General features: G+C 43.8%; 1 protein-coding gene across 5 annotated transcripts; it reads right to left on the reverse strand.

The window, feature by feature from the left end:
- Window positions 1-2,555: 2,555 nt before the first annotated feature.
- On the reverse strand, window positions 2,556-6,029 carry LOC103650446 (receptor-like protein kinase 5). 5 transcript variants are annotated; one of them, XM_035966274.1, is made up of 7 exons: window positions 5,786-6,029; window positions 5,576-5,659; window positions 5,397-5,470; window positions 3,793-5,144; window positions 3,371-3,509; window positions 3,055-3,255; window positions 2,556-2,956 (listed from the first exon to the last, which is right to left on the reverse strand). In XM_035966274.1, exon 4 carries the CDS (start codon window positions 5,035-5,037, stop codon window positions 3,841-3,843), a length of 1,197 nt encoding a protein of 398 aa, XP_035822167.1. In that variant the 5' UTR covers window positions 5,038-5,144; window positions 5,397-5,470; window positions 5,576-5,659; window positions 5,786-6,029; the 3' UTR covers window positions 2,556-2,956; window positions 3,055-3,255; window positions 3,371-3,509; window positions 3,793-3,840. The 5 variants fall into 5 exon arrangements, 4 of the variants coding, with proteins under 4 accessions (XP_035822167.1, XP_008674239.1, XP_020405862.1 ...); XM_008676017.3 differs by having other exon boundaries at window positions 3,055-3,262; XR_004857181.1 differs by lacking the exon at window positions 3,793-5,144 and having other exon boundaries at window positions 3,055-3,262; window positions 5,786-5,962.
- Between the last annotated feature and the right edge of the window lie 8,512 nt (window positions 6,030-14,541).

Raw genomic sequence — 14,541 nt, forward strand, 5'->3', positions numbered from 1 at the left:
TGGGTTCTGACTGTTGGAGCTCTGACTTCTGGGCCCGCCTGGATGTCCGGTGGCGCACCGGACATGTACTGTAGAGTGTCCGGTGCGCCACTACGCGCGTGCCTGACTTCTGCGCGCTCTGGCGCGCATTAATTGCTGTTGCAGGTGACCGTTGGCGCGAAGTAGCCGTTGCCCCGCAGTTACACCGGACATGTCCGGTGAATTATAGCGGAGCAGCCGTTGCAGTTTCCCGAAGCTGGCGAGTTCCTGAGGCCGCTCTTCCTTGGAGCACCGGACACTGTCCGGTGTACACCGGACAATCTGGTGAATTATAGTGGAGTTGCCTCTGGATTTTCCCGAAGGCGACGAGTTTGCGCTGGAGTCCTCTGGTGCACCGGACATGTCCGGTGGCACACCGGACAGTCCGGTGCGCCAGACCAGAGGTGCCTTCGGTTGTCCCTTTGCTATTTTGTTGAACCCAATACTTGGTCTTTTTATTGGCTAAGTGTGAACCTTTGGCACCTGTATAACTTATACACTAGAGCAAACTAGTTAGTCCAATTATTTGTGTTGGGCAATTCAACCACCAAAATTAATTAGGGACTAAGTGTAAGCCTAATTCCCTTTCATTCTCAAGATGACTTTATTTGATGGTCGATTTTCCGAAGATTGAATGACTTGGCCGCCAGGGTCGATCCTCAGAATCTTCATCCCCACTTTCCGCATCATAGCTATCGTTGTCACCAGTATCTTCAGACAAACCTTCCAGTATCTCTTTAGTAATTTTCTCTGTGTTTGTTTTCGCCATTGACTCAACAAACCCAGCAACATAAGGATCCACAGCCTTTTTTCTCCTCAAACAGCTTCGCCTCTTCAGTCAACTTCGTTTCTACAACAACCTTCTTTTCCTGGGACATTTTTCTCCAGACATGGTGAAAACACGTTTTTTCTAAACCGAAGCTCAGAGATCTTGAAAATCTAGCAAGCACTAGTGAACAAGAGCTAAAAGCTTGAGAAAATAATGCAAATGGCAGAAACAACGTATCAAATGGAGCTGGTGTCAGTTCCTATTTATACGCCCAGTACGCTGCAAATTGGAGGGCACCGTCTGTCATTGATTGTTGCTATTCTAGCAAAGGGAAGGTGTTTTTTCGGACCTTCAGCTTAGGGCCTTCGTCTAGGTCACAGTCTGAATTCGTTATCTTAACAAATTAATACTGCGAGGGGCTACTGTTGGGGGCCTTCGTCTTCCGAAAGTCCTCAAAAACATGATTTAACAATGTTTTCCAAGTGTAATATATGTACAGGAACCTTCGGACTCGGAATAAAGCTGTAAACAATATGAAAAGCATGGACATGACGAAGGTTGAACCAGTTCCGAAGCTACGCGCAAGAAAGCTTCGGCTCGACGGCAGAAAAAGGAACCGACTTAAAGGGGAAAATGCTAGTTAGTCCTCATCGGATTACCTTTAAGTCAATAGTAAACATAAAGGGCATGAATGTAATTTTACACAGGCTGCGTCCTGTGTCTATAAATAGATGAACAGTACCCCATACTGTTCACGCTGATTGGTATTCATTTGTGCATCACGCTTGGACTTTTACCTTCTGTCAAGACGAATGTATAAATGTTATTCAATATTGTTTCTGTTTATCCATGTTAATATAAATAAAATATATTAATAATGTCATATGGTTATTCATGTTGTCTCTTACATTTTATATGCTTCTTCTTTCATTGATATATACCGCGATCATGAATGTACGTTCTTCATTACCTTCGTCTGAAGATCATTATATCCTAAGGAAAATAATGCTTCGAAGGACGAAGGATTTTTAACCATTAATATTTGTGTTACCTTGTTTTTGATTTATAGCATTTGAGAACAAGCCTCTAACATAACCTATATTAAAAGATAAAAGTGCATGGCAGTAGGGAATGCTTTGGTTGATCTATCCCTTCGTGCTCTATGACGACTTAAGGAGAGAACACGCGAGGCAGCTGCTTGATGTGCACGATGGCTGATGCACGCACGCATCCTATTCCTGCATACCGACAACTCAATGCCCTATCTGGCTGCACGCACCTGGAGCGAGTGTCCTGTGTCCCGGGCGCCGGCTATCTACATATCTATCTAGATAAATTTGTAATTCAATCATACATTCATACATGATCTAAAAACATAATTTTTTTCTACAGTTTAATTATGTAATGATTACCCTACCATAAATATTTTACCACAATTAGATAAAAAAACTGTAATTATATAATGAATCAATTATATATCTAAAGCTATAGGAAAAATCTTTGTGCTAAAGCAAACCATATCATATGTTCAATACGTAAATCTACTTGTGTGATGTTTAACAGAATTAGATTTTACATGTTATGTTTTTTTTCCTGTGACTTACTATGACTTTTCAAAGATTCAGCTAAAACAAACACAAAAGAAATAGAAAAAGAACATCGAGAAAAACAGCTAGGACGGTCATGTGTCTGGTTTTAGAAGATGATGAAGGAGCTGTGTTGGGTTTTTATAGTTGAGGAAGAAAAAACTAACTTTAACCATAATTGGTAGACATAAAATATATTTTTTTCTTTATATTGAGAGAACATCCGGGCCCAGCTTTTTGTGAACATGGAGCACATGTTAGGTTGCGATGCGACCCATTCTGAATATGCTTGGCTCAGCAACTGAGAACACGGGCCGACGGGATACGCGACCACCAACTGTGCCCAAAATGCCGTCAGATTGGCCCAGATCACACACAACAAGGCAAGAAGAGCAGCGAGCTGAATGCAAATGCAACGCAAGCGCGGCAGCAGAAAGAAGCTGGCGAAACCGCCCAACAGATAGGGTGCCACTGCCAAATGCCAATAGCAGAATGCACCAGGACTTCTTCTGCCATCTTGTGTGTTCATGTCTGGCTGCTTCTGCAAACTCTGTCTTCGTGTGGAGCAAGCAGAAATCGATATCTACAAAGGGATCATGCTTCTATGTGAGTAACAACAAGATTCAAACACAGCAGCTCTGCCTCACACGGGAGACTGAAACTGAAATAGAGTAAGCTAACCTGAGGTTACAGAGAAACTGAAACTGGTTCAGAGCACAGACACCATCTGCAGAGTAAACTCCTAACTTCCCTGCGGGGTTCGCCACATCAATCCTCCTGTACCCCTGCAATGGTAGCCTGCATCTCTATTCACTCTGCCCATTGACCCGTTCAGTATGGTCGCAAGTGTTATCCTGGGAGGACACTGAACTGCCACGGTACCTGCCAACTGGTGGGTGGAAGCAGCGAGCAGCATGCCATAAGATCACTGCCACTCTTTCAACAGTCAGTATTGCTATCTACGTCATGTGCAATGTTTGGAAAGAAATAGACTCACAGATTTTCCAAGGGGAAAGCCTGACATGTTTCCATCAAGTACAAGATTGAGAGTGGGCACATGAGTCGTTAACTTATTTATACCTCTGCAAACACTTGTTTTCCAAAGTTGATGCACATATATGTAAACGCTGCAGATTCTGATAAAAAAGGAACAGTTAGTTTCGACTTTCGACGCTACTTAGAGGGAAGAGTGTGGATCCTGAGAACAAGTAGGGATGAGAATGAAAGCAAGAGTGTGGATCCTGTGAACCAACAATATAGCAAAAAGTGGCAATGTAACACGAGCACACAATACGATTTTTTGAGGAACAAACGAGGCAGCATATAATCAAGTGCCAATATCTAAGCTGTGCAACTTTCACAAACATAAGAAAATAAATATGTGTGCTCACATGCCAGAGAGAAACAAAAATGTCTCACCTGGCCATCCTTGTCTTCCTTAGAATATTATGCACTAATCTGAAGCCCCTAGTCCCGTAGCCTTAAATTTTGAATATGTGAGACAAGGTGCCAATCCTCCCCCAATCCTTCCGTGCAACGCCTATCTAGGTCAGGGTTGTAGCTTATAAGTAAGTCCTCTAGAGCAGTAAGGCGTTGTATGGATTGGGGCAAGGATGTAAGGCCACGGCAGCCCTGGAGCCAGAGTTTTTGAAGTACAGAGAGTTCGCCTAGCCACTCCGGCAGATGGGTCAACGCGTTACAAAGACACAAGTTGAGAGTTCGAAGCGAGGTGAGGTGCTGCATGCTCTCGGGAAGGCAAGTCAGGGAAGTCAAAGAAGATATGGTGAGGTGCTGGAGTGAGCAGAGTTCTCCTATTTGTTCAGGAAGCTGCTGGAGAGCATCACATAACCGTACTTCCAGACTCTGTAGAGATTTCAGTTCCACAAGCCAGTCAGGCAGCACACGAAGATTATCACACTGTGTTATCACCAGTCTACAGAGATTGGTGGGGCAGTGGATGCTCTCAGGTAAATGCGTAAGGCCTGTGCACTTGAATATTTCTAGGGTATGAAGCCCAGTGAGATGCTGCAGCACCTCCCAACCAGATGATGATCCTGTCAACCGACGAAGTTCAAGTCTCTCGAGGTGAGTACCCGTCTCATCCGCAAAATAGGAGGAAGATGAAGACTCGTCACCATGAGCATGAGATGCATGATGATGACGTGGATGGAAGAAGCATCCTGAAGAAACCAACTGCATATTGTTTCCTTCTAGTGTCAATCTCTGCAAGGACGGAGGAAAGTACGGCTTCACAACAAGTTTCGGGCAATCAATTATTACTAGAGTGGAAACGTGATGGAAACAACATTGCGCTTCCACTCCTTCCTCCCCAGTTGTGGTCGTAAGCAGCTCTCCCAACTTTGGCAGTCTTTTGAGCTTAAGGATCTTTATCAGTGGCAGTTCCACAAGCTCCCCAAGATGCTCCAAGTTTGGTAAGTTGTCCAATACTAGTTTAGTCAGATGGGAGAATTCAGATGGATTTCTTTGCATTACTATATGTGTATCATCGGCTGGACCACAAGAGTCACTTTGCTTTGCCATCCAACATGGCAATTGTGAACCCCGGTAGCCACGAATTCTCAGCTTCTCGATTTTTGATGGTGGTTCAAGATTGTCGAGCAAATGCAATTCCTTCTCCATATTTAATGATAACTCTTCTTCCATGTCATTTGGCTGATCCTCCCATCTTGAATACCAATCCAACGACAATTTCCGTATGCCATTCTTTTTCTTCAAACAAACTTTGTCTGTGTCCCTTCCTTGCTCGTACCCTGCAAATTAAATTTGCCAAGAGCTGCAACCTTAATTTTTTTTTTTGCTTAAATGAGCTACACTATTCTTTCTACTATAACTTATAACTACTTTAATTTGTTGCTACACACAGCACATACCCATCTGAATGTCTGATTATTTATTTTCTTTGTTTGCTAACTCTCTATCATGTATGATTCGCACAGACAATGATCGAAATGATGTGCATGAATTGGCAGGTGATAATAGACTAATAGTGATAGACATCTGACCTGGGACAACACCCTTTAGACTTTAGACTCTTGAGGTGTTCCTTCGCAAGGAAACTCTTATGTTATTCTTGTTTCTAACATCACCAGAAAATTAGCATGAGTGAGAGGAGACACAGGTTATTATATTGCACATACATGAAAGTGAGCTATATAAGATAGGATGATGTTATATAATATACCCAAGCGCTGGTATCAGAGAAGAATAGATTAACTGCTTCGTTCTTCTACAGACTAGTTTCCAGCCTCCTGTAAATAGAGTTCCCCTAAGAAGAGGCAGGGAAAGTAAATTTATCCAGCAAAGAAAATACCAGATGCCAAGGAAGAAATTGATAAGCATGACAAAAGCAAAAAGAAAACGCATCTGTTCTAGCTTTCATGATAGTAGATACCTTGGGATCTGACCAAATGATGTGTTCTGTGCAACCTCCAAATGTTTTTGTCGAGCATACGGAGGCTTGGGTTGCAGAAACATTGAAGGAGTGTAGCTCAGACTGCAGGTCTACAGAGAGCTTTCTGTATTTTTTGAAGGCTTTGTGCATATTATCCTCAGCAACATATATTATACTCAGCGACAAGAATTCGAGAAAGGGGCGATGACTTAGAAGAGTCAGGTCAATTAAAAAGACAAAACAAGAGGGTGAGATGTCAATAAGGCCTTGTTCGTTTGTATCGGATTGGTGGGTCGGAACGATTCCGAGTCGGATTGCTCCTTTAATTTATATAAACTTTGATTAACCGGAACGATTCTAGGTGCAATCCGATGTAAACGAACAAGGCATAAGAAATTCCTGTTTGTTAAGCCAGAAGAAAGCGCCAAGAAATTTCCAGCGACACGTCCATCCCTATACTGCTTCTGCTTGAGGACGTTTCCACGAACGGGATGCTGTTCATTTTAAGGGATTTTCCCTTTATTCAAAAAAAAAAGGGCTAGCCGAACTGGGCCGCTGCCAGGCCCACGGCCGAGCAGCCCAGCCCAGCCGGCCAGCAAAAGACGCGTAGGGCACGCACCAGAGAGAGCGAGCGAGCAGGGGAAACGTGGGGGCTGGCGGCCGCGTGCAGCTCTCGCCGATCTCTACGCCGTCTCAAGCGCAACCGCTGCTCCGTTTTGGCTCTTGAAATATGGAGTCTTTCTCCCTGCGCTTGAGCTCGAAAAGAAATCCCAACTCTCTGTTCCTATTCTTCCTCTCGGTTCCAGTCACGGTTTGGATCGATTCCTTCGATTCTTGGTGTTCTGGAGTTAATCCTGCTGGTAGAAGAAGGTGGAGGTGGCCCTGCTTGTGCGCAGCGAGGTTCTCCTGCGCTCCGTTGTCTCACCAGTGCACCTGTGAGGTGCTCTTTATGTTCTGATTGCTGTTCACCGTGGCCTGGTGTTTGGGCTCCCTGCTGCGCGGTGTTCATCTTCTCGGGCTGGTGCCGTGGACGTCTCCCTCGGTTCCGGCAGCGGCTCTAGTATCTCCGTCAACCTCCCGCCGTGCAGGCCCGGACGTGGGCGGCGGAATTGGTTTTCTGGGACAGAACCTTGTGTTCGCTGAGCTGGTCTTCCCACGTAGACAATCTACGTGCTGTGAGTTATTCGTTGCCTCATTTTATTTACTGTTTAATTTTGTGCAATCTGCTAGTATTAAATACTTGGGTGTGATTGCACTGTTGTGGGCAGATTTGTGTGCTCGATGATGATAGCGGTGTAGTGAGACAGCGTGACAGTCTGGGTTTTAGTGTATTATTATTTTCATCATTGATATTATTTGTGTCTAATTAAATCTCTCTTTGTTGAGGCTGTTTACCTGTGTTAAATTCTGTTAATTTATTTAGTACACAGCTCCTTTCTATCAGTATTTATATTTGATTATTAGGCTTATTACATCTGATCTAAAACCCTTATTTGGTAAGATACGACTGTCACGTTAGTCTAGGATCTCTGATCACCTTTTAGCGTTGGAGGGCTGTTTATTACAGCAACCCGCTATTTTGAGAGCAATAGTTTAAGATAAACAATTATGTTTATTTGTTTAATCTGCCTTCTTCATCTGCAAGCCATGTTTAATTATGAAATGGACCTGTGTAGCTATTTTACATGTTTACATGTCTTAGAATTGCTACTGTTCATTGCTGCTATAATTTCATATGGTATTTATCTGAGTTATATGATTGTTTTATTCGGAATTAGAATATTTAATTTATTTAAATATGAAGGAAGCATGTCACTTATTTCTCTAAATTTACAACAATCCAGAAAACCAATCTGTGTAATGGCCTCCAGTTCTGATGTCATTAAGCCTGAAGCGTTCGACGGCGCAAGCTTTAAACGCTGGCAGATTAAGACTCGCATGTGGCTCACTGACCTAAAATTATTTTGGGTAGTGACGTCGGCTGTTCCCCAGGCTGCATCAGATGATTCTGATGATGCAGCGAAAGCCGCCGCACTAGCGGAGAAAGCCAAGTGGGACGAAGCCAATGAGGCATGCTTGTCTCGTCTGCTGAACGTCTTGTCGAACCGCTTATTTGACGTGTACTCTGGTTTTACCTCCGCTAAGGGTCTATGGACTGAACTTGAGAACGAGTTCTCTGAAGTTGACAATGGCAATGAGTCATTCACAACGGAAAACTACCTTAACTATAAAATGGTTGAGGGAAGGTCTGTTATGGAGCAGCTACAGGAGATTCAACTCCTTGTTAGGGACTTGATCCAATATGGCTGCGTCGTACCAGACAGTTTTCAGGTGAATGCAATACTGGCAAAGCTCCCGCCTTCTTGGCGAGACTTTGTGACTTCACGCCGCCACATGAAGAAGCAAATGACTCTCACTGAGTTGTCAGCTGCGATTAATGTGGAAGAGCGTGCAAGGTCCAGTAACAAGCCATCCCAGCAACTCCAGGCTCACGTTGTTGAGAAGGGTGGAGATAGAAAATTCCAGAAGAAGAAGAAGAACTCTCCACAGAAGAATCTGAACCAACCTAAATCCAAAAAGATGAAGAAGAAAAAGGAGGACTTTATCTGCTACGTTTGTGGTGTCTCCGGGCATACAGCTCGGAGGTGCAAACTTAGGAAGGGAAAAGGTCCTCCACCTCAGCGCAAAGAAGGGAACGTGGTGGTTAACTCCACCCCAGGGTATGCACTTCAGGCCTTTATGGCAAGTCCATCAGATGACTGGTGGATGGATTCCGGTGCTACTGTTCATATTTGTGCTGATCGATCCATGTTCTCTTCATTCCAGGGATACAACAGCGCACCAGTCTTGATGGGAAATGGTGTTCCGGCAGCAGTTCGAGGTACTGGACAGGTCTACCTGAAGTTAACTTCAGGAAAGACACTCGTGCTGAAGGACGTACTCTATGTGCCCTCGATGAGCCGGAACCTCATTTCAGTGTCGCTGCTATGTCGACAGGGTCTCAAATTAGTGTTTGAGTCTAATAAAGTGGTCCTGTCTAAGTTTGGTACTTTTGTTGGAAAGTCATATGAGTCAGGCGGTTTGTTCCGTCTTTCTGTTTTGAACAATCATTCTTCTTACCATGTTAATGTGGTCTGTAATAACGACTCCATTAATAATATATGGCATTCCCGTTTGTGTCATGTGAATTTTGAGTCCATTAAGAGATTAAGTGACATGTCTTTAATTCCTGAATATAAACATGTTAAAGGTGTAAAATGTGGTATTTGTGTGCAAGCCAAGCAGCCTAGAAAACCGTTTCATACGGTTGAAGGCAGAAGTACCACTCCTTTAGAACTAATTCACTCAGATATCTGTGAGATGAATGGTATAATCACAAAAGGCGGTAAAAGATACTTTCTTACCTTGATAGATGATGCTACCAGGTTCTGTTATATTTACTTACTCAGAACTAAAGATGAGGCACTAGAACACTTTAAGATCTATAAGACTGAAGTTGAAAACCAGTTAGACAAGAAAATTAAAAGGCTACGGTCTGATAGAGGAGGTGAATACCTTTCCAACCTTTTTGATGAGTACTGCAAAGAGTGTGGAATCATTCATGAAACCACTGCTCCATATTCACCTCAGTCAAATGGGGTAGCTGAAAGGAAGAACCGAACGGTGTGTGACTTAGCTAATGCTTTGTTGCAAAGTTCGGGGATGCCTGACATCTGGTGGGGCGAGGCAGTACTCACAGTGTGCTATGTCTTGAACAGGGTGCCGCCTCGCAACCGTGAGGCCACGCCCTATGAAGGATTTAAAGGAAGGAAGCCAGATCTTTCACATCTTCGGACTTGGGGCTGCCTTGCAAAGGTGAATGTCCCGTTGCCGAAGAAGAGAAAGTTAGGCCCTAAGACCGTAGACTGTGTCTTCCTGGGTTATGCACATAACAGTGCAGCTTATAGATTTCTAGTGGTCCATTCCGAGACAAGCGAAATCGCTGTAAATGTAATAATGGAGTCTCGGGATGTGACATTCTTTGAGAGCATCTTCCCTATGCGGGATAAGGAAGTAGTAGCCCCAGATGGTCCATCTCGGACATATTCTCTGCCCTCGAGTGTCCATGACCAGACTCCAGATTTGGAGTTAAGGAGGAGTAAGAGACAAAGGACTGAAAAGTCTCTGGGTGATGATTATATTATTTATCTAGTGGATGAAGAACCATGCTCCCTCACAGAGGCATATACATCTCCAGATGCAGAGTACTGGAGGGAGGCTGTCCGTAGCGAGATGGATTCAATCATCTCGAACGGAACTTGGGAGATAACTGATCTCCCAGCTGGTTGCAAGCCTGTGGGCTGTAAATGGATCTTTAGGAGGAAGAGGAGACCCGATGGTACTATTGAAAAGTACAAGGCCCGTCTTGTGGCTAAGGGTTTTACTCAAAAGAAAGAGGAGGATTATTTTGATACTTATTCTCCGGTGGCTCGATTGCCCACAATCTGTGTGCTTTTAGCACTGGCAGCTGCTTATAAACTTCTTGTCCATCAAATGGACGTAAAGACAGCATTCCTAAATGGAGAGCTGGAAGAGGAAATTTATATGCAGCAACCAGAAGGATTTGTGGTTAAAGGTCAAGAGAGCAAAGTGTGTCGCTTGATTAAATCCTTATACGGTCTTAAGCAAGCTCCCAGACAATGGCATGAGAAGTTTAATAATACTCTGACCACTGCCGGGTTTTGTGTAAACGAAGCCGACAAGTGTGTGTATTATCGCTTCTCTGGGGGCAAAGGTGTCATCATGTGTTTATACGTTGATGACATATTGATATTTGGGACCGATTTGGAGGCTATCATGGAGACAAAAATATTCCTCTCCAAGAACTTTGATATGAAGGACTTGGGTGAAGCTGATGTTATACTGAACATCAAGCTGATAAAGGGTGAGGATGGGATTACTTTGTCACAATCCCATTATGTGGAAAAGGTCCTGACTCGCTTTGGACATATGGACTGTAAACCAGTCACCACGCCCTATGATCCATCCTACACGCTCAGTAAATATGAAGGCGAGCCTGTGAACCAGCTACTATATTCGCAGATCATCGGATCTCTCATGTACCTGAGTAGTGCAACTAGACCAGATATCTCATATGCAGTATGCAGACTGGCTCGTTATTCGGCTAGTCCAGGAGATAGACACTGGGTAGCGTTGTACAGAGTGCTTCGGTATTTGAAGGGAGCGATGAATCTTGGTATTAAATATACCGGATTTCCGTCAGTACTTGAAGGATTCAGTGATGCAAACTGGATCTCTGACTCGGATCAAATGAAGTCTACAAGTGGCTATGTGTTCACTTTAGCTGGTGGGGCCGTGTCATGGAGATCGTCTAAACAATCAGTGTCGACACGTTCCACCAAGGAGGCTGAATTAGTTGCACTTGATTCAGCATCATTGGAGGCTGAATGGTTGAGAGACCTATTGTCAGACCTTCCAATGCTAGCAAAGCCGATACCGGCTGTCCTAGTATACTGTGACAACACTTCTGTGTTGCTGAAAGTGAACAGTAGAAAGGACAACAAAAAATCCTCGAGGCATATCAGAAGACGACTTGATTCATGTCGGCATGCTAGAGAGACGGGTGTAATAACCGTAGATTACATCAAGTCTGAAAGGAACCTTGCTGATCCTTTCACCAAAGGGCTGGCTCAAAAGCCAATCCAAGCAGCGTGTATGGGAATGGAACTCGTACCCTGTTAGCGGTTTCAACTGCGGATAACTGTCCTGTGTGACCGGAGATCTCGAGATCCAGGCTCCAGGAAACGAAGCACTGTGGAACCAAGAGCACAAAAGATAAAGAGTCTCATGAGCTGCTGTGCTCTGACTGTATGGCAGGTTGAGCGATATGCTCTTAATGAAGTCAATGCTATAAGCAGGGAAATTGTCCTACAGAATTTCCTTAACGATTTCACCTATATGAGCTGACTGTGGGGTCGCAGTCCAGGAGAGAATGGGGTTTTCTCTCTAGTGAGCTCATGAATAGATATTAAAGGGCATGACCGTAACGCCCTGCCCCGTAAGAGAAGCAGATAATCTGCCTAGTACTATGTGCCTTTTGTGCGAAGATTCTCACACTAGGGTTTGTGGATCAAGGCGTAGTCCTCCGCTTACTCGTGCAGGGTTGGAGTACACTGGGATAGGCTTTGGTTCAAACCTAACAAGTACCTCTGCCGAAAAGTAGTATATAAACAGTACGGGAGCTCAATGACATTGATCAGAAAAATAAGAGTGAAAATGGTGGGGATTGCTGTTCATTTTAAGGGATTTTCCCTTTATTCAAAAAAAAGGGCTAGTCGAACTGGGCCGCTGCCAGGCCCACGGTCGAGCAGCCCAGCCCAGCCGGCCAGCAAAAGACGCGTAGGGCACGCACCAGAGAGAGCGAGCAAGCAGGGGAAACGTGGGGGCTGGCGGCCGCGTGCAGCTCTCGCCGATCTCTACGCCGTCTCAAGCGCAACCGCTGCTCCGTTTTGGCTCTTGAAATATGGAGTCTTTCTCCCTGCGCTTGAGCTCGAAAAGAAATCCCAACTCTCTGTTCCTATTCTTCCTCTCGGTTCCAGTCACGGTTTGGATCGATTCCTTCGATTCTTGGTGTTCTGGAGTTAATCCTGCTGGTAGAAGAAGGTGGAGGTGGCCCTGCTTGTGCGCAGCGAGGTTCTCCTGCGCTCCGTTGTCTCACCAGTGCACCTGTGAGGTGCTCTGTATGTTCTGATTGCTGTTCACCGTGGCCTGGTGTTTGGGCTCCCTGCTGCGCGGTGTTCATCTTCTCGGGCTGGTGCCGTGGACGTCTCCCTCGGTTCCGGCAGCGGCTCTAGTATCTCCGTCAACCTCCCGCCGTGCAGGCCCGGACGTGGGCGGCGGAATTGGTTTTCTGGGACAGAACCTTGTGTTCGCTGAGCTGGTCTTCCCACGTAGACAATCTACATGTTGTGAGTTATTCGTTGCCTCATTTTATTTACTGTTTAATTTTGTGCAATCTGCTAGTATTAAATACTTGGGTGTGATTGCACTGTTGTGGGCAGATTTGTGTGCTCGATGATGATAGCGGTGTAGTGAGACAGCGTGACAGTCTGGGTTTTAGTGTATTATCATTTTCATCATTGATATTATTTGTGCCTAATTAAATCTCTCTTTGTTGAGGCTGTTTACCTGTGTTAAATTCTGTTAATTTATTTAGTACACAGCTCCTTTCTATCAGTATTTATATTTGATTATTAGGCTTATTACATCTGATCTAAAACCCTTATTTGGTAAGATACGACTGTCACGTTAGTCTAGGATCTCTGATCACCTTTTAGCGTTGGAGGGCTGTTTATTACAGCAACCCGCTATTTTGAGAGCAATAGTTTAAGATAAACAATTATGTTTATTTGTTTAATCTGCCTTCTTCATCTGCAAGCCATGTTTAATTATGAAATGGACCTGTGTAGCTATTTTACATGTTTACATGTCTTAGAATTGCTACTGTTCATTGCTGCTATAATTTCATATGGTATTTATCTGAGTTATATGATTGTTTTATTTGGAATTAGAATATTTAATTTATTTAAATATAAAGGAAGCATGTCACTTATTTCTCTAAATTTACAACACGGGATGTGGGCACGAGCGCGTTCGTCACATGCCACGGCATCAGACTCGCACACACGGCTCCGGCAGTGACAAGAAATTAAACAGAAAGCGCTCACCTTTGCTTGACAGGAGCAGTCACTGACTCACTGTCCACCATCGCTCACCTTTGCTTGACAAGAAATTAAACAAGAAATATCTGAACACTGCTATGTATCCAGTTTAGGGCCAAGGGAGCAAATTGGAGTACGCATAGTTGTTATACGGTATATGTATATTAGCTCTCTCTCTCTCTCTCTCTCTATATATATATATATATTGATAATGGAAACAAGAGTTCCGGCTTTTCGCATCAGATGCGTACAACCATTACATGTCAAATGAACAGTTCTTTAAAAAATAAAACTAACTCGACGAAACCAAATAACATGGCTATGGAAAGCACTAGGCACACTCAAGTCTTGCATTTGATCGCCATCCATGAAACGCAAAGATTTTCATCGCCACCATTTCTAGAGCTTGACACATATCGATAATTTGTTGATGTACATCCTCCCTTTGTAGGAGTCTCCAGAACCTGAACCAGTGGGTACCTCTGAAGATGACCTGCACAATTGATGGTATTGGTTTTTGATTAAATGCCACCTCATTTCGAGTAAGCCAAATAGACCAAAATAAAGCTGATATTCCAGTAAATAGTAACTTTTTGTATACTAGACCACAATTACTTGCCCAAGACCTAATAATATGATTAATGTTGACTGGCATTTCTATTTTTAGAGCAAGATAAATGATCCTCCAAATATTTTTGGCAATATAGCAATCGAAAAAGAGGTGGTGTATACTCTCATTACGGTTGCAAAAGCAACAAGTCAAGCTACCTTTCCAATGTCTTTTAGCTAAATTATCTTTGGTAAGGATCGCTCCTCGACCTAAATTCCACAAAAACACTTTTATTTTCAGGGGGATTTTAAGTTTCCAAATCATCTTGTTCCGATTGTTGTTGGGATTATACATCAACAAATGGTACATAGATTGGACGGAAAAAATTCCATTCTTATGACCATCCCAAACAAATTTGTCTCTAGCTGGGCTGAATCTAACCGTCGTTAGCAAGTGTAACAATTTTTTCCACTCCACTAATTTAC

Source organism: Zea mays, chromosome 3, assembly GCF_902167145.1.
Source record: "Zea mays cultivar B73 chromosome 3, Zm-B73-REFERENCE-NAM-5.0, whole genome shotgun sequence".
Lineage (NCBI taxonomy): Eukaryota > Viridiplantae > Streptophyta > Magnoliopsida > Poales > Poaceae > Zea > Zea mays.

Bases quoted from the DNA above. Each gene is read 5' to 3' on its own strand.
- LOC103650446 (XM_035966274.1), bottom strand. From the start codon at position 5,037: ATGGAAGAAGAGTTATCATTAAATATGGAGAAGGAATTGCATTTGCTC.